Source organism: Bombus vosnesenskii, unplaced genomic scaffold, assembly GCF_011952255.1.
Source record: "Bombus vosnesenskii isolate JDL3184/JDL3185 unplaced genomic scaffold, Bvos_JDL3184-5_v1.1 scf7180000016263, whole genome shotgun sequence".
NCBI lineage: Eukaryota > Metazoa > Arthropoda > Insecta > Hymenoptera > Apidae > Bombus > Bombus vosnesenskii.
In genome coordinates this window covers 1,215,725-1,235,889 of record NW_022884332.1, presented here as the reverse complement: position 1 = coordinate 1,235,889, position 20,165 = coordinate 1,215,725, and the positions used below count along the sequence as shown (strand labels likewise).

The 20,165-nt window shown below is 36.6% G+C and overlaps 1 protein-coding gene across 8 annotated transcripts in view; it reads right to left on the bottom strand.

The window, feature by feature from the left end:
- Positions 1 to 4,324: 4,324 nt before the first annotated feature.
- The window catches only part of LOC117242097 (glutamate receptor ionotropic, NMDA 2B), a 314,701-nt gene continuing 298,860 nt past the window's right edge, over positions 4,325 to 20,165 (bottom strand). For 4 of the 8 annotated variants that reach the window (XM_033508487.1, XM_033508486.1, XM_033508489.1 and 1 more), the window contains 7 exons: positions 18,639 to 18,923; positions 16,618 to 16,799; positions 15,799 to 16,034; positions 15,310 to 15,503; positions 11,555 to 11,671; positions 6,560 to 6,679; positions 4,325 to 4,640 (listed from right to left, as the gene is read on the bottom strand). In XM_033508487.1, the coding sequence (XP_033364378.1) occupies positions 4,583 to 4,640; positions 6,560 to 6,679; positions 11,555 to 11,671; positions 15,310 to 15,503; positions 15,799 to 16,034; positions 16,618 to 16,799; positions 18,639 to 18,923 (1,192 nt within the window). In that variant the 3' untranslated portion in view covers positions 4,325 to 4,582. The remainder of the gene's footprint in view (positions 4,641 to 6,559; positions 6,680 to 11,554; positions 11,672 to 15,309; positions 15,504 to 15,798; positions 16,035 to 16,617; positions 16,800 to 18,638; positions 18,924 to 20,165) is intronic. The other 4 variants (XM_033508488.1, XM_033508490.1, XM_033508491.1 and 1 more) reach the window with 4 other exon arrangements.

Here is a 20,165-nt window from a genome sequence, read left to right as displayed (position 1 = left end):
ACAATCGTTTCTAGGATAAAATGACGATGATCCGCCGATCGGAAGAGTCCTGGTGGGAGATGAATACGCAAAGGACACGAATCTCGGATGAAAATAGCGAAAGGAAGCCTATCGTTCGTGTAAGGACGACTAGTCTACAATTACGGGTACGAGAGTCTTCGGAGATCACGAGTACGACGCTGAAAAATCATCATTAAGGCCGCTATTTCGTGTGTGCGCACGATTGTTAGGTTTACATCAGTTAGTTTCTACTATCAACGCCTTCTTGCACAATAATTTACGAATAATACCAGTAAGTTGGGAGAGAGAGATAGAGAGGCAACAAGTTTTAAGTTATACGTTTCTGTTACGCAAATAGTTGGTATAATTGTACAGTTTTGTATAGAATAAGACGATCATAAGAATTTTTATAGAACAATTTTATGATCTTCCAATTTTATATTCTATAATCTAGATGATAATCTGTAAAATTCAATTATAAAATTTCATTAATGAGATTTAATCCATTTGTGCAAGAAAGCCGACGTTATCTCTTTCTCGTGTTGCACCGGTTACAATCGCTTGCCGTGATCGGATTGTCACTTTCTTCTAAAGAAACGTGTTTCACCTAATACGGCGATGCGTTGTTTATGAAATAACTGTAAACCAAGAAATCATAGTTACCGATGAAATTTCAATTTTACATCCGCTTTCCTTCCATCTTCTTCCTTAAATTAACACTATCGTATCTTTATCGTTAATTGGACTTTCAATTTTTACGTCAGAGATTATTTTCTCGGTAATGAAAGCGACTGTCGATTGTTTTAACATCACGCCACGTCGATTATTGTTTGACGTTAGTCTCGTCGGACTTAAAGCTGCTGGATTCTCGATTAAAGCTCGCTATCGTTTCGATGATCGTCGAGCCATTGAAGAGGAAGAAATATCTGAGCTTTATCAAGAAACGTATTCGTTGTATCAACGCGAATTTTCCGCACGAAACTCACGTTCGTTCAAAGGATGATCCATCTTTTAAATACAAACACGTATCGTCAAGTTTAGTTCGTTCTAGAGTTAGATGAAATTGCGTTTGATTATCTTCGATCAGTATCTATCAATTATGGTCGTGTGTGCGCACACGATGAAAAGAAATCTCGTGTTTGTGTCGGATGGAAACAGCGTTTGAGATCTCACGTCGACCGGAAATATGGATAAAAGCTTACGCCTGTCTTTTAGATACTTAACAGTAGCGGATAAAGATACATTAGTTATGGCATAATCGACACGCCTCGTCGGTATCTCTTTTTCCCTTCTTCTTTCCATATACTTGTTTCGAAAAGAGTTAACCAATAATCTCGTTCTCTCTACGTACGTTCGCGTCGTTCCTTAACAACGTAACATTTCCATTATCTTTAACAACAACAGTAACAACAGTGTTTTGTCCGATAGCAACGTATCATAAGTTAGAATTGCGATTTCCATAAATTTGTATTCTTTATTTTATTCTCGGTTAAATCCAGCACTCGTGTCTCGTCCTCGAATTAATCGTGTCGTTCGACTTCTCGAAAAGCCGACAGAAAGTGCTTTAAAAATCGGCGAACGTTATGAATTAATCGATACAATAGATTTTTCTCGTGGAATTTTCCTGAGCAAACATCGTTTCAAATGTGTGATTCGTTTTATCTCGCTTGAACGCACGAGGAGTCGAAACAAGTGCTTTTCTAAATGGAGTTGTCGACGTGCGGTATAAGCCACAATAGCGAAACCTCGGAAACCGATGATCGATGGATTTTCAAAACCCAAACTATCTAAGAGCCGGAAATTTCAAAATCTAATAACGACATCAGTTAGTTTTGATCACAATTATCGGACAACGAGAAACAATCTCGAAATTGTTGCAACTTTCTTCTCTCGTAATTCGATTCTTCTGCAACTTCGTTTCGAATTTTCTTGATCGAGAAATTGTAGCAGCGTTTTTACAGCAAAGATATACATTTTCGTTTCTTATTGCGAATTCATTTCATGAAAATCGTTTGAATATGGTAAAAAAAAAAAAAAAAAAAAAAGAAAAAGAACGAAATTCTCTTTCCAATGTTTACTTTGTGACTTACACGGTACAATGCGTTCTATGTACAGCGGACGTAATTTTAGAACATTAATCCTATCTCTGTCGATTTTCCTACACACACACACAAAATCTTTGTTTTTTCTGCGATTGGCTCAAAAGAATTGCCTCTTTTTCAACTACTCCTTACGAGGATAGACTTTATATTCCTTTCTTTTTTTTTTTTTTTTTTTTTGGCTTTTTATTTGTAGAAATTGCGAAGTGTCAGGTTCTCGAATAGGCGCGAAAGCTTTGAACGATCACGCGATCGTATCGACGCTTCTAAAAAATATTTCACCTTAATGGTTACACGCTTGAAATTCACTGTTTCAGGCACCGTTACGTATAGTAAAATATTTTTACTCCGAATTTATTCTCTGCATTTCTTACCGATCGAATTTTAAAATGCAACACGAGCCAGCAAAGATTAATTCTTGGAATATTTACCAAGTTAATAAAGAGAAAATTTTATTAAAAATTATCAGACGATATTTATTTTATCCTTTGAGTTGGGTATTATGATTATAGTAATTTTAAGTTGAATTGCATTCAAACGCTATATTCACAAAGAAATTAATTCTTTTAATAGCACATTAGTAAAGTATATTGGTATAATAATTACAATTTAAACAGTTTGAACATTTTTAAAATTGTTGGTCGTACAGAACACCAAAGATACAATGAATCCATTAACAAATCAATATACCCTGGATACTATTTCAATTTTGTTAAGAAAGAAAGAAAAATACATTCGATGAAACTATTACAAAGTGTACAATATTTTTTCACTGTCTTCTACTTTTCGTTAGAGAAGATTGTTACGACAAAGAAAGTGTCGAAATATCCAAGCTAATAATCGTCACTGGATCATCCTGTTCACGGTTTTTTTTTTATTAAAAATTTGACACGCAACACCTGACACTTCTCGATGCAATTTTATTTAATCGTTACGCTCGGTGGATCTTTATTACGTGTACTTTTTTTTCTTGTTGTTGAGCATATTACGTCCTCGAAATAAGTTTCTTTTAGAATATTTCATTGTTCTTTTTACCACAATATACATACTTAACGTATAATAGTAGCTCGTGTGTACATTACGTATTAAATATATATGTATATATGTATATATGACATACTCAAATGTCATAGTTATATCTCGTATGGTACACATTGACATTTTACCATCAAGATGTTGACAGGTTTTCTTACTTCCATCATTTTTAATATATAGCTTCTATTTCATCGTTTTCCTTCTTTTGTAGCAATTTGCTCGCCTTGGCGTTCGTTTTAACGAACAATTATTGGCTCGAAGTCGACGCCCTATTTTTGAAAAAAAGGGCCGATATTTCGTACAAAGTTTTAACGAGATTCTCAAAAGACTTAGGAATTTTCAATAACTACCTATTGCATTGTTGCTGCCTGAATATAATTTACGTGGTTTGGTTTCTTTATTTTTCCCACTTTTATCCAGGTTCGTGTTGTTTCGTTCTCTTTGCCTTTGTAACAGCCACAACATCGTCTGCAAACATCACTCATGGTTCCAAACCTCGATTCTCTCATACTTATATTATACAATAAAAATAATCGTTGACATTACAGACATCGTCTGTTACGAAAAGTTGTCAATTTCGAAAACAGTGATTTATTACCGCTTAATATAAATGTCCAGATTTCAAGCTGGAATTTAAAAGTTCTAACCAAATGGAGAAATAGAAATTTCTGAGTTTTCAGATTTTCTCCAAGAATCTCTCCAAGCTGCACGACGTACGTATCAGGCAAGAAATAAATAAACTAATTATCAGGCGTTTCACGTAAGAAGGCCAATCAAACGATACCAGCAAACAGCGTCATATACGCGATTGAAATAGCATAAATACACTCAATTCCCTCCTTACAACCCTTATTTCAACTACCCTTCAGACGACACACTTTCCAACGAAACGTGTGAATCGTTCTTTTTCAAAAGTTTCGTCTCCCCCCCAAAAATTTTATTTTAAAAGAGAAATGCTATCGTAGGACAGTAGCAAAGACTGGAAACGAATCGTGTTCGTCCAAGAATTTCAATGTGATAGAATCACAAGAATGAACACCGCGCACTTCCGGCTCTTCGTGGCGAAGACAGACAGACCTTGGAAAACGTGGTCGTGGTTAAAAGTTCGTTCATCGAGAGAAAAACGATCGTGATCTCGATATTCTTCATAGGCACTGAACGTTCTTCCCGTGCACCAGACTCGTTTTTTGTATTCTTCGATAATTTCTTCCCTCGTCTTCTTCGGTAATTTCTTCCCTCGTCTTCTTCGATAATTTCTCCCCTCGTGTTTTTCGATCGCTGCTCGAAACGGCTCGGCTTCGAGGGTTTCTCGTATTCGAGGGATGGCCTCGACGAGGCAACGAGGCAACAGCTCGTTGTCCAAAATGGCGAAAGCGAGTTACACCGCTCCCTAAGGACGCTTATGATCGCGCTGACGTGGCTGGGCAATCGTGGCCGCTTCTCTACGATCACAGAACTGTCTCCATCTCGGCGATTTCCGTCCTGGCTGCGTCGTCGTCCGGAATCCTAAATACAATAATCGATTTCATTCGTTAGCTCGGACAAAGACAAAAAAAAAAGAGATAATTTGGGAGGGATAATTGGACGAGGAGAAGCCTCCTCGCACGAAAAAAAAAAAAGAAAAAAAATGGTGTAGAATCGTGGGAAAACAGTGGGAAAATTAAGAGACAATTTTTGTATTGTCTCTTAATTTTTGTATGGTGTATGTAACGATCGAACTTTCAGCGACTATCTGTTTGTCGTAACATAAGCGAAAAGTCCAATAAATTATAGTAAATATTTACGTGGACACTAAGGTAAATGGATATTTGAAAATTTTTGCTTGTTCGACGCTATATAAATTCAACTGTCAACTGCAAAACTTTAAAAAAATGAAAATTGTTGAAAATAAAATATTTTGTCGAGGGTGAGAATCTTCCAATACTCTAAATACTTTAAAGTGGAAGATGCTTTCATGTACCGCGAACATTGTTATTGATTGTTATAATCACATCGTTATAGTTGAGAAATTGTAAAATAGCAACGATTTGCATAATGCCAAAGAAATAAGAAAGAATTTCTTCAATGACGAAAAATGTAAATTCGATACGAAATAAAAGCGACGAATGAGAGCAGAGTAAGATTTGATCGTAAGTGTCAGCTAGACTGTAGTTGAAAACTTCGTTTGATCACTCGATCGATCAATCCGATACATTTTTCCATCGTTTGTACGTCGTCTAAATTTGTAAATTTGATAAAATTTAACAACGATCAGGCGATAAATGATGTAAATGGCAAAATTAACAGAAATGATTTCTTCGCTTCTATTGGAAATCACTTCTGGCCCTTACATCGTCTACCATTTTAACTATTCAATTTTCTAGAAGGTGTTTGGACGAGTTTCCTTTAATCTTTTTTCAATTAACGTGAAATGTTTGGAAAGGACGATGGCAGAGAAGTTTGTGAAAGATACACGTACGTGTTAATTGGGTTTCACCATGTGTGCGTGTATGTGTTTATGTGTGTCTGTTTCCGTATTTGATGCTCAGGAACGTGAGGAATTTTCGTCGAAACGAATCGTTGATGTAATCGAAAGTTTCTGCGCAAATATTCCACTGAGACAATCTTTGCTCGACTAGGCACGTTTTGCATTTTTATTGGAAATTTGGCAAATGTTTGAGGAATATGTTGGTGCGCTAAGCTCAGGTGGCGTGAACGCTACACACGCGATAGAGTGAGGCCAATTTCAAGCTAATGTAAAAAGGGTAGCGAGCTTGGTTGCTGAAAAGTGAAGGAATTTGTGAATAATAAAAATTCGCTGAATTTTTCAGGCGACGATCTTCTTCGCGTCATATCTTGTACATACGGCGACGATTTTAATTAAAATATAAATTTCATGTAAACTCTCTGAATTAAGTACAAACTTCGTGGCTATTTATCTAAACAAAAACGCGATAAATTATATTAACAAATAGAGATAGAAATTAAGCGTAAACTTACATTCGAAAATCAAATAAACAGGTGAGCTACCTTCATATTTTTTTCAATAACTTTATTAAATTGTAGGAGTAATATATCTTGTGAGAAAGTAATCAACATATTAAAATATAAATGCAACGACAAGTGTCAGGACAATGATGCAGCAATTATTGGTTTATAATCGAACTTCGTATGAAATATTAATAAAATCGTATCAAATATTAGGTTGTCCGAAAAGCGTCTTTCTTTTACAACAACGCATCTTTATACAAACATAAAGCCTAATCTGTCGAACTTTGTGATCTTTATTTTGATAGAACAAAATGAATCATACGTAATTCGATAAAATAATATAAAACGGAAAATCTTGTGCGTCCATTATTTCCTTATAAAACGAAAGAAACTTTCCGGACGACCTAATGTTACTGTTAGCGAAAGTTTGAATTTCTCGAATTTGAAAAATTTACCTGTAGATCTGTGGAGGCAAAAATTTGTCGCTATACTCCGTGCTGACCACGTGGTTCCTGGTCATGTCCCTAGGCCTGGCAACATCGATGGCGTCGATGAATCTAGATTCAAGAGAATCCCTGTATGATAATTTGGAGAGAAGACTATTTTACTGCCTGAAAACAGATAGGCAAAGAGACGTATACAGAGTGGATCGTCTAATATTAGAATCTGAAGTATTCTCCTGGCCCCGAGCATTTTTAAATAACGTAGCGTATGTTCCTCGACCAAATGCTAGTTTTAATTTTACTGCTTTCTCTTTCCTTTTTCGATAATTCTCCTTCCACGTTTCGTGCTTGGTTTTCAAAGCAAGTATGGAGCAGAAAATTATTTAGGCTTTGACTTAAATCCACGATTCCTCGAAATTAGGCAAAAAATTCCAGGTAAAATGTCGTAAAATGTAGAATCGCGTAATGCCATAGCACGTTTAACTTTAAACTAATATCCGTCGATTTCTCAAATTTTTTAACGATTCTATCGCCGAAAAACGGTCTAGAATTTTCATGCTAAAAGAAACGAAACGGATGAAGATCCTACTTCTTCTTTTAAATCAAAAAAGAAGCAGCCTTTTTAATTTCCGTATTCGAAGATCGTATTTTTCAAATATCTTGTGAAAATTTCAGTGTAAAGAATACAACGCCAGTTATAGTGTCGTTACAAGCGCAGTTATGCAGATGTTAGAAGGATACGTTCAACTATATTTCGTCGTTCCTTAGACGAGGAAAGTTTAATTCTCTGGAGGAAAATTTCAGTACTTGCAAGTCATAATTTAACACTTAGCAACAACGTGTATGTGGAATGGGATATCGTACAGAGAAAACGGCACGGTTTATAATAGGAGACTCGCTATAATGCGCTTTATAATGCACGAGAGTGATGCGATATTGTTTGTGCCGGAGAAACTATAACAGTTCGTGAAGCAGGTCAATATGAAGAGAAGCGTCGAGTTTCATTGACTTTCCGGACAGCGTAGTGCCACAAATTCGTGGGAAATTTGTGGCGTGAAATTTGGACGCTCTCAAAGGGAAAATCATCCGGGTTCTTTTTTAGTGCAGCAACTTGCATTAATCGAGGCAAGGAGAGTTTGGCGCAGCAATTCGGTGAAATGAGCTTTGAGATTGACCAGAGACACTCCTGTCACGGATGGAAGTTACGCTAATTTCAAACAGAATAAAGGACGCTCGTTTCGTACTCGAATACTTTCAAAAAAGGTATACATTCGCGGGAAGGAACTTCTATGCTTAATTAATTTTACTTCGAAATTGGTTCGATCGAATTTACGTTTGTTAAGTTCAATTTGAGTGGATTTGTGTCACGATAGGTTTACGTAAATTAACTCGTAAAGTCGATGTAATATAATTACTATCGAAACAATTTCTGCAAATTATCGAAAATCACGGGTGTACATTAATGGTATAGAATAGTTTGCGTAATTAACGCTGGAATTATCAACGTCGTCAGCATATCGAATTTGTAATTTTGGCAATTTAATTTAAGGGACTTTTCTTTGTAAAATATTTCATAAATCGTAACTTTCTTTATACATTGTATAATTTTCTATATAAGTTTCACGTTGATTTCTTTGCGGCAAGTTTTATATACTCTTTTTTATTTAATAGTTGTATAAAAAAGATTGCATATTACCAGTTAAATAAATAGAGAAGTTTTTTTTAAGCGTAGAATTCGTCGTATAACGACAGGAATGTTTCAATATCAGAATTTTTCAGCCCCGAGAATTTCGCGTTACCAGGGAACGAGTAAAATATCAGATTTCAGATTCCATTCCATTCAGATTCCATTGTTAGACGACTCATTCCGGACAAATCAGTCGATCGCCGTACTACATTCTTCTCCCTGAGTTTTCCTAATTTACAGGAATTTCCTCAATCGTAATCGATGGCTCCTTGTACCGTCCACTTAACGCCATCGCGCACGATTTATCGTTCCACTATGCACTCTCGATACAGTCGTCACGGGTCTACCGAAAACTTATCGTTGAACTCGCATGCCATGCTTCCGAGCACATGAAAAGTAGATCGATACGATACGAAAATACGAGTTTACAAAGTGAATAGATAAATGTACAGGAAGATAAAAAAAAAAAATAAAAAAAAGAAAGGAAGAGTACGAGGCAATAAAAGTAGAGAAGAATAATTCGAATATATGCAGACGTTCTGGACTACCAAGCGAAGCGAATAATCTACTTCTACTCTTATCCTTCAAACTTTTATATCGTTATTATCGATCCTCGCGAAGCTTCGTTCTATTATTTTCTTTTTCCGTCGCGTAAGACTCGTGGTGCACGAAAAAAAACATTATTCGAGTGACCAGAACCGATATCGCTTTATTTTTAAAAGTATTACCAAGTAATATTTTAAGAAATGGTTTAATTGTCCATACAAAGTCGAATGCCAATTTAATCGAAGCTTAAATCGAAGTTCATACGTTCAAATTTAAATTCAAGTTCAAATATTTTGTTTTAGTTAATTTTGTTGTGTTATCCAAGGCGTTGATATGTAACGTTAAAGGAATGAACGAATCGTCCGTATAAAATTACATTCTAGTTTAATTCAAGTTCAATTTAAATTCAAATCCAAACATTCAAATTTAATTCTAAATCTATATCAGAATTGTACGATTCAAATTTAAATTCAAACTAAACTTCCATTTGTAAATTCGCCAATTAAAAAATCCCGATTTAAATTCAAACTAGAGTGAAACTAGAGACTCGACAGATGCTTACTAACAAGAATCCAAAGCATTCGGTCTCTGTGCCATTGCGTCGCCGTTCAAATCCGATTTCAGCTACGAAAAGAAAAAACAAGAAATACGATAGCCTCCACAACGATATTTTCGAAGAAAAACAAGATGGTTTCCGGACACGGGGATAATGTGGCTCGTTAGCGGAAAAGACACCGGGGAGATCGTACAGAAACAAGCCTCGCGAGATCGATTTTCCTCCCTTTTGTCAACAGTGCACGGATTTATCGACGTTCGAATGGCCATTTCCCGATTCCCTTCTCGTTCTCGCCATTCTTTACTTCGCCAAACGACTACCAAGTCGACCAAACGACCACCACCTAACGACTCATCGATTTTCACGTGCACATCGAAGACAATTTCTACCAAAGCGACGTAGGAACCTTTGCTTTTCGAAAATAAAGCCGGATAGAACGTTAGAGTCGCGGTGGAATACGAAGTAACGTGAGAATGTTCGAGCGGTTCTCGGTCTTGTCGTTGAAATCGACGTCTATTTGTCGCGATAAATGGTAATAAGTGGAAAGCGATATAGCGAGCGATATGGTCTTTAGCGTTAAAGCACCTAGTTAAGCAAGGTCATAGCTCGAGTAGCAACTAGGATCGTACGCACTGCGCCTCTTAGTTTAGAATCTTCTGTCAACCATTTGAAAATATCCGAGAAAACTGAAATTTTATCTTTGTGTTTTCCTTTGTTCAATTTAAAATACGTAGATATTATGCCGTAACAGGCTGTATAATATATTTCAACGTGTCGTTTTCAAACGTTTCCACGTACTTCGATAACGAGTCATAAAATTAGAGCTTCCGAAATATAAGTCGGAAATAAGATTTTATTTCCAATTTGTAGTCAGAATTAAAATTCAGAAGGAGAGTTAGATGGCTCGCGACTGTGAAAATTGACATAGCGAATTTTACAGCTAATTCCTTTTATCGCGAATGTCGTTACTGTCACGCGAGAGAATTTATTAGCATCGCTAACTTCCAGCCCGTGACTTGTAAAATTTCGTTAACAATTTTTATGGCTGTGATATCGTAAAAGTGGCTGCCCGAGTGAATCGATGATTTATGTACGTTATTGATCCACTATGGTGGTAAATTCTTGAATAACATTTGAAATGAACCGAGTACCAAAATCATCACGAAGAATTTTGGTCGGTAGAGAAATAAACCATAATTCGGAATTAGATGTACAAATTAGAGAAAGTAACGATTATTTAAGATATACGCAATGAAAAAAATTGATTCTGAATTGACATCGCACGACCTTGAACGAGGTTCCTGCAACCCTCAATAGGTCTTCGATTCGTTAAATTATCGGAAGCTGCAAACTTCAATTAATAATTGACTTTACGACCTCATCGTATCGTTTCCATTTATTATACAAAGACGTTGCTGTCAGAATGGAACGATTTACAATTTCAAACGTGTCGACGAAATGGTCCCGACCGAAAGACAATATCGTTTCCTGTTAAGCAGACGTGCCAGATGTCATGCTTGTACCATATGTTACGGTTTCTCTGTTTGCTGTGTGGCGCTCGGTTTACTTTTAAATGGCAAACGCCTCGAAACGACACCAGCTGACGGACAAACAAGCGTGAATTTTTCCGGATATTTGGCAACTGATTCTACTGCTTCTTGTTTCGCTGCCAAATACTGGCTATCCGTGACCCAGTAAGTACATCTCGCGAATCACGTTGCTGGCGGAAGTTAAAGCAGATCCGCTTTGTTGCTGAGATCAGCTATTGCGATTGTTGTTTCTTTGCGATGTAATTTCGAGAACGCGAGGATACACGAAACGAAGGGTTGATTTACAGATCCATCGTGCAAATAGGAATTTTAGAACTCAGTTCCGTATGTTCTTAAAAATATAATAAAGTTGGCTGACGTTCTTTTCGAATAATTTTATTGGATTAACGTAACTGTGTAATAAAAAGAATGTTTTTTTTTATTCGACCATATCGAGCGGAATCTTTTTACAACATTACGTTCTATCGAATGTAAAACGAAAAAGGAATATCAAAATGGAAGGATTTGATGGAATGTTAAGAAACCGAGCGCTCTTTGGGGAAATGAAAAATGCTGGAAATTCGTCGTTCGAGAAGTAACTCTATTTCGACGACACATCGGGGAAAAATATTTGCCCTGGTTCCTACGTCACCGAGTATTCTTACGTGTTTTGGGCGTTGCGGACTTACGAATCGAAGTATGGCGGTAGCGGATGCGGAGCTTCCACCGCCAATGACTCCGCTTGTGAATGGCGATCCGAGCTTTGAAAGCATCCTCGCCACCAGCCGAGACTTCCGGTTTTCCTCCTTTAAAAAAGCCGACGTGGATATGTGCCAGGCTTCTTTTCCACCATCGTCCATCGCCACCAACCACCCCTTAATGCGTACCAGCAACACGTCTCAAGCGACAAGAGATCCTTTTATCGTTTCTTTTTATCTGTCTCTCGTCGTGTAATCTGCCTTTGTCAAGCTTTTTTAGGATTTCCTATTTTTCGGTGATTTCAGAAACGCAGAGAACCCCGTGAAAAGCGCTAGAGATATCGAAGTAGAATTCTAAAACGTGGAAAGGAGTATTTGGAAAATGCCGGAGATATTAGAGGAAAGAAGCTTCGACGAAATATACGAAATCGTCGTTTGAAGTCTCGCCGACTGTTATTTTCGTTCCATTTTCTTTATTGACAAGAGAGAAATTTCGTATTTCTGTCTCTACGAAAGAACTTGGCAGAAGTCGAAGCAGAGTTCAGTTTACGAAATGTTAATTTTCTTATTCGACTCTCATATTGAGATTACAGTTACATTAGCAAATTTAATATTAGATTCGACTTTAATCATTTCAATTGAAATTTAAATCCAAATTGAAATCGAAATATGCGAACTTAATTGGAATTCAACGATTCAAATTCCATTCAAATACAAATTAAATCTTCCGCAGGAAAATTAGAATCTCGAAGGCTGAAGCGAAAGGCTTCACCCTTAAATTTCTTTCCCCCGATTTGTAATTCTATCGAATAAATTTAAGAACAACTAACTGAAGGGATAATTATGTAACGTGTCACAGACATCTTACAATCTTTTCAAATTTTTTGAAAGCCTGTGTCAGGCTTTTTAAAAATTATTAAGCTTCTACAAGGACAATTTAATTTATCTATCATCGTACAAAGATAAGTTTCCCTATGGATGATCGAATTAATTTTAAATATTCGAACTGAAATTCCGATTTGTGAAAACTTGAGCGCAAATTCAAATTTGGATTTCCATCGTCGATTTCGATGTTCAACTGCGATTAAAAAATTCCTTTCTCCATAACAATTCGCGGTTTCTCGTTTCCTTGCTCAGATTATCTAACCCAATATCCGGAGAACCAAATCCCGTTGAAACGCAACTGAGTACCTGCTGTATTTCCAAAAGGGCATGAAACGAAAGTTGAAAAGTTCGTCATTTATACGGGGTGCGAATATCGCGAGATCCGGATCGGCTGTTCCCAGGAAGTTCGATTAAACAACGTTCGCGATTGGTCCAAACAATGTACCTGGATTCTCTGCAAACACCTGCGGGCTTATCCGAGTCGAAGTTTTCAGTGTAAACTTTTCTAGCTGGAAGCAACGGAAGTTTATTCCGAGATCTCGTGTCGCTGAGAAGTTCTGCTTTCGTACGAGCGACATACGTTCTCGCCTTCTTCTCCTACGTTTTCCTGCCCCATTTTGTTTCCCTCTTCTATCTACCCTTCGTGTCCACGGGCGAAACTCTTAATATCGACGAAAATTCGAAGCCAATTTGCCGTCGAACATATCTCATACGTGATACGGTGAAAACATACAGTCGATCGTAAGTTTAAGATCATCGATTCACGTTACATGTTAGTGTACTATTCTTTGAAGATGTAGAAATCTTCTTACACATTTTCTACAAACCTTGCCTCGTAATCGTAAATCCGAGTCCATTATCCTATTTAGAGATACTTGGGAATAGGACATTTATTTATTGGAAGTAAACTAAAATAGAATTCGGAACGTGAAACTGTTTTCCAAGAATATATCGTGTATAGTAATATTTCTTGTTTTTCATATTGGAAAAATATTCTTAGATGTTTGAAGTACTGATACGTAGTTATCTTCTTACAATTATTCTATGTATCTATCTTATATATATGTATAATTTCATCAAATTTAAATGCCGTAACAAATAACTATGTATATCTACCAAATACTCATGCAAACTAAACTTTACAAGTTATACAAGTTTATGTACTAGGTGTCATACCCAAGAACTGTCAAAGTAAATGCTTGCGGTGATCTAATCGTTTCAGTCTATTTTGTTTCAGTGGCGAACCGAAATATCGTAAACCTCTATAAGCTCTTCATTCTGCGACACTAGTGGTATAAGTCAATAATAATCGCCACCAAAGGCATTACGGCTCTTCTTCTTACGTTCTCTAGGGAAACCATTTTACTAAGGGACGAGGTCTTAAACTCACGATCGTCAGTAGCTTCAGGAAATAAAGAATAACCAGAAATGAATGACACGCTCGTGGCGATATCACGACGTTGACGTACTCGTGTGTATATGCGTCCGGATGTATATATACATGAATATTGTACGTTTATACACAATTAATATATATACATCTCACGACTGTATATACGAATGTATATACGTGTTCGTTCGTAGATAAGTGCATGCTGTGCGAGCCAGGCTCCAAGTGACGTCAGAAAGTAATTGAAGATTTAATCTCGATCCGCAGTTTCCGTCGTCCGCGCATTGTGTAGGACGTTTTATCGATTAATCGAACGTTAATCGTCCACTAGAGAATCTCGTTCGAGGAATTTTTAAGAGAATTTATATATTTCTATCGTTGAACACTTTATACTATTTTCATATCATTCTATGGACTTATTTTTTTATTTGTCTTCTATCGTCCTTTTGTACGTAGAAATTTCCCTCGGAAAATGTACGTAACGTGGATCGAGATTGAATCCTTGTAAATCTTACGGAGGACAGGTGAAATAACTATGCAGTAACATGCGTAGATCTGTCGTTACGGGTCCACTTCCGCTTTCACGAAATCGTATTTCGGGCAGAAGAGGCGTCGACCTTTAAAGGAAAGCTTTCTAGAACAAAGGTCTGTCGGAATTTGGCGGAGAAGAAAAAAAAAGAGCTGCAGCGCGAGATACTTCGTTTCGAAAGCGAGTGGTGCTTCAAAGGAAGCGAATGTGTATCGAATAGTCTGGATAAAGTTCGTTCACGTGAATTTCTTTTGTCACGGATGGAACGTTTCTTTCCCTTTGCCCTTTGTTTCGAACTTCTTCCTTCAATCATCGAAAGGATCTCAAAGAACGTCGCTATTGTATGAAGGGAATCAATCGTCGTCGTGATTACTTGTTTCCTGCGTACGTATATGTAACGAAATTGTAGGACCATAGACGACGGATGTTTATGCGATTTCATGTATTATCGTATGCCATCGTATGTCATCGATATAAGGCTGAGAATTTTCCTTTCCACGTATGATTTTAATATTTTAACATTTCCAAGCAAAAGCACTTTTTTTAAAGCTTAGTAGTATGAACTGTTAAAAGTCAGGCATTTCATACATTACAACCTAATACTCTTGGTTGAATATTTCGTACATTTTTATAAACTTTCTCACATTGAAATTTTCCATAAATGCAAAAAACGTACGTAGTTTAATTATTAATTATTACAAGAATTTTACGTTTACGTTATATCTATAACACATAATTGGAACACATAATAAAGAATATATTAGAAGAATTAAAAGAGAAGCAGATAAATATTGTCAAGAAATTTCGACGAATTTAAACACGTTCTTTGAGATCCTCTTGAATGAACTAAGGTCAAGAGTTTTAACTGTAATGCGGACATAATATAAAATCTTCTTATTCGCGGAGTAACGTTAATTCGAATGAATTACGATTATAGCATACTTGGCCTGGGTGGGTTTTATTCCGTGAGCCTCCAGATCCTTTTCCAGCTGTCGTATCTTGATCTTCGCCATGTCTAATTCGTGTTTCACTTTCCACAAATGCGTGTCGCATATGGGATCCCTGCATCTATGGTACCTCAGAATGTCCTGCGCCTCGTAGACTGCTCCGCGGAATGTCAGCGACTTTCCCATGCTCTTTAAAAAAACAATTAGATAGCTTTATGTATAAATGTTACACGAAACCTTACACATACATGGTTTCGTACGAATATTTTTAAAACGAGGAAGAAATCGTTGTAGAACGTTGTAGACGTTGTTGATGTAGGAATACGAATGTGACAATTGGACTGTTTTCCTCGCAAAAAGAAGCGACATAAAAATAAAATCGATAGAAATATCAATAATATGGAAATAAAATCGAAGGAATATTCAGTTCGTCGATAAATTTGGAAAGAACTATGACAAACTGTATTTAGGAAAAGCGGTTTACCAAGCTGAAAAGTGCGCAACAACCACCACCGTCACTTCGCGCCAGATGTTGCCTGACATACTTGAAATACAAATGCTCCAGAAGTAGGAAGGCTGCAGCCAGAAGAATTCCCATCATCAATAAGAGAAACGCGGACAAGAACTGTTCCAGCGCCAAGGGATCGCTACTTTTTTGTACCTCTTTGCCTGGCTTGCAGGTACCTGTCATCCAGTACCGTCTCAGACGCTCCAAGTCTCCTGGAATTTCAATGTTCTTCTTTTATGATAGAAAATGTACAGAAATTGTGAGAAATATTTATTCTAATCTTAACACGTTCAGCTTTCAGCATATTAATTCCAAATTCACCTTATAAGAACATTTATTTGAATTATTTTGTTATAATTTGGTTATTCATTGTTAATCTTAGGTAGGTCTAATCTTAGATAAAGAAATCAAAGTAAGAAAAGACGAATTGCGTGAATTGAATTATAAAAAGAAAGCATCGTGCACATTTCTATAATAGTAACATTATTCGATATTTCTCTAACATAAGCTTTCGCTAATACTAATAATTTAACGTATCATTTGATTAATAATTAACAATCATACGCGTCATTTGCGACAAATAAAAATTTTATCAGTCGTAAAAATGACAGTTTTCTCTTCCAGGGTTAAATGCCCAAATATTATACGGATGTGTGAGACTAGAAAATATACAAAATAATAAAATACACTGCAATTTCTTGAAAATGTTCTATGTCAATTACCGAATGGAATCTATGTACGTATTTAAATAATTTGTTATTTAATTGCAGACGATAAGTGAGCAGATGCCGATACCGTTGTCTCTGTAGTCGAGCAGGCGCTTGTTGAACATCTGCAGATACTTGGAATTCCTTGAAAACGCGAGACCGTACCCGGTCATTGCGTACCAAGATCCCACAGTTAGCAATCGGCAGTCCTCGTCTTGCGCTACCAGATAGTCCAAGACCGTTCCGTCGTAAATAAACGCGTCCATTTCTCTGTTGCAGAAGGAAACGATGTCACTGAGAAAATTGAAAAACGAGGAGCGAAACTTTAAACTAAGCGAACGAATGGCACGATAGATCGTTCGAGTCGAACCTTTAAACTTATTTCTTTCACGTAGAATGATCTTCCACTCTTATCTCAATTACATTGCTGCAACTTTTTCTATCGAAGAACAAGGGGAAATTCTTCTATAGGAAATTTCCTTGATTTATCTTATCGATCGTCGTTCCGAAACGTTGATATCGACACCGAACGATTTAGGTTAGTTATAAATTTCAATATACTTTGATAATCGAAACAAGGAAAGTTCTTTACAAAAGATTGATTATCTTGGATCGAGCAGATAGTGATTGAACAGGGAGGAAATTTCTATGATAACCAGGTTACTTAAGAAACTTTACATTGTTTGGCGAGTAGATAATAAGGAAATAAACGGAATTCTTGTACAAACTCTGAGAAAGTTAACCGAGACCCTCAAATAACAATGAAATTTAAAGCAATGTTCACGTCCAACGCCCAACGTTTCATCCAATATTGTAAATTCGTTTAATCTAAATTTTACTAAAAAGTGAACTCTCCGCGTAACATTCTAAATTTAGCTAAAAGCTCATCCTATGACCTTCCGTTAGAAAAATCCCCCTCTTTTACATCTGCGCCATAATTTACATCGAACACTCCACCTTTTGCTTCCCAAAGCTGCCAACGCCATTTACAGACCAGCAAAGTGGCAAGGTGGGAACTAGTTCACAGAGATTAAACAAGCAACTTCGCTCAGAAGCTTCGATAACGAACCACGTATATATAATGCGTGCACATTTAGCGCGATTAAGGGATCAAGTTCTAATTTGAGGACCAGCGAATTCAACAAACTAATATGTTATGAGGTGTCGTGTCTGTCCTTGGTTATTTTTTTTTTTTATGTGAACTAGAGACTGGTATGCTTTCCGGTCTCCGTAAATTTTCTTCTACAAACATAAATACACGATGAACGTACTAAGAAGTGTATTACAGGTGTATCATAGGTACTCGAGTGAATCTGACATATTTAAAAGTTGAAATCAATTGGATATGCCTTAGCTCGGCTGTGTCATTGGAAACCATTTTTAAAATACTCTTTAAGAATACCGAGTTTACAGCACATTTTCGTTTATCAAGCGTGAAAAGAACTACAAATTTTACAGAAACTAATGATTTTTATAAATATACTGTAGTATCGTGGACGAGGGGCCTAGGGGGTGTCGTGCGAATTGTAAACGAGCGGTTGCTGAGCGCGTGCATGATGGGGCTTAAACAAAAGATATCAGACGAAAGACCATGGCTTGCTAAGAGGCATAAACGAATTAACGGCAGTATGAGTTGAGAAGCCAGAGAGTGCGGATTGCGTTGTCGAGATAGTGTTGTTAGCGTTGTTGAGATTGAAGTTGTGTTGACGAGAGTTGTTAATTAATTATAATACGTTGTTACGATTAGTTCATGTTAAATAACCATTGTTTTCTGTTTAATCCATTTATCATTAATAAACTAATTATTATTATATTTACGATACTACAGTACCTAAGTAGAGAATTGTTTTACCTACTAATTATTAGTAGGTATATATTATATTTTACACATTCTATGCATCTTCGCATCTTGAAATTTCTCATAAATACATAAAAATTGTACTAATAATAAATCTGTTCTATAAATGCACGAAATCTCCGTACTAAAACTTCAAAAATACCCTTTGCGATTGAATTATATGGGAAATTTTATTATAAACTTTGTCGGCGAAGACCTCATGCTTTTTTTATAAATTTTGGGACGAAACAACGTCATTTAATCGGTCTTACCCGCTGATAACCGCCTCGATTCCTTCAGCCACGCTGCTTTTGTTGAATTTCTTCATGTACGCGTGCATCTCCTTGAAATATTTTGCCAAAGTGCTGTCAGTGTGACTCCAAGGTATGGTACCAAACTTGAACATAGGCTTGTGGGACCATGGCTTGGCCAAACGATGATCGTCAACACCGGTGAACTCGTGAAACTCCTCCCTCGTGATCATGAAGGCGGCCAGGTTGGCAGTGTAAATGGCGAGGAACACCACGGCGAACAGCGCCCACACGTTCGTCATGAATCTGAGTTTACAAGAATGTCGTTAAACGTTGGCGAAGCGACATACATTCGATCGATAATTGCGAAAAGACTTTTAGCTCTGCTACGTCGTTTAACTTGTCTTAGGTTTGATCGCACTCTCAGCTCTCCTAAAAGATCTTTCGATTTTATGCTAAGCGGGTTTTCTTTACTCAATTTGATACTGAATGGTTCGTTTCTTCCCCTTTTTCAAAATTAGAAGCGCTTGTGAAGTAAATCAAAACGCCATTGACGAACTCTTGGAAACTGTAACAGCATAGAAAAAAAAGCTGACAATCTGAATGAAAAAATTAAATTCCTCGATATCTGAAAAATGTTTGTATCTTTGGACGAATGGAAAAAGGAACGAACAATTTTTTTAATTAGAATTAAGAAAAATTTGCATATATCATATCAAAATTTAGTACGATTTTAGAGAAAAAATTAATCGTCCGTTTACTTGTAAGAAGAACCTGCGATAAGTACAAGAATTTAAATTTTTTGTCGAATTAAAATTAAATATCTAGAGAATAGAGAACTTTAGAAAGAATTCGATTGGTATAGGAAGAAAGTTATTAATTACATAAGATTTATTTGTCATCAGAGGTATAGAAATTCGAGGACTCTAAGGTTCCATTCACAGTTGCGTTATCTGTAATTCTAAGTCTTCACTAGTAAGACTTTTATTGGATTTAGTGAATTTTTACTATTTCAGTGTGCCGTAATTTAACACATAGGCCGATGTTTGCGTCCATTTTACGTAGCTCACATTTTGCTTTGTATTTTACGATAGCATAATTTAGAAGCCTTAGGTTTTACGGTATTAACAGGTAACATCACTCGAGAATTCTATTTGCGAGCTCACCAGATTCGTTTCACTTACTCTACTATATAATATTTTCAACGCTACTACATCGTTTTCCTTCGTTTTGAAAATGCAGCTGGTTCATCGAGGAACATAAAATATTTGGCAGTCAAATTATGAAAGTTTTCGAAAATGGCGCACGCACAGAATAATTCAATGAATAAGACGAAATTAAATCCAACGTGTGCTCGAGAAATAAATGTTCATTTTTCGTGGCGAACACTGTGGTTGAATACAATTTCTTGGCACGGTATATGCCGCTGATATTTCGCCCGAATCTTTATGATTTAAACCATTTCTGCCTGCATCCTCTACACGCCAATTATGGTACTTCGCAACTATCATGTAGCTATGAAACGTCACATTGCCGTGTAAAGTTTAA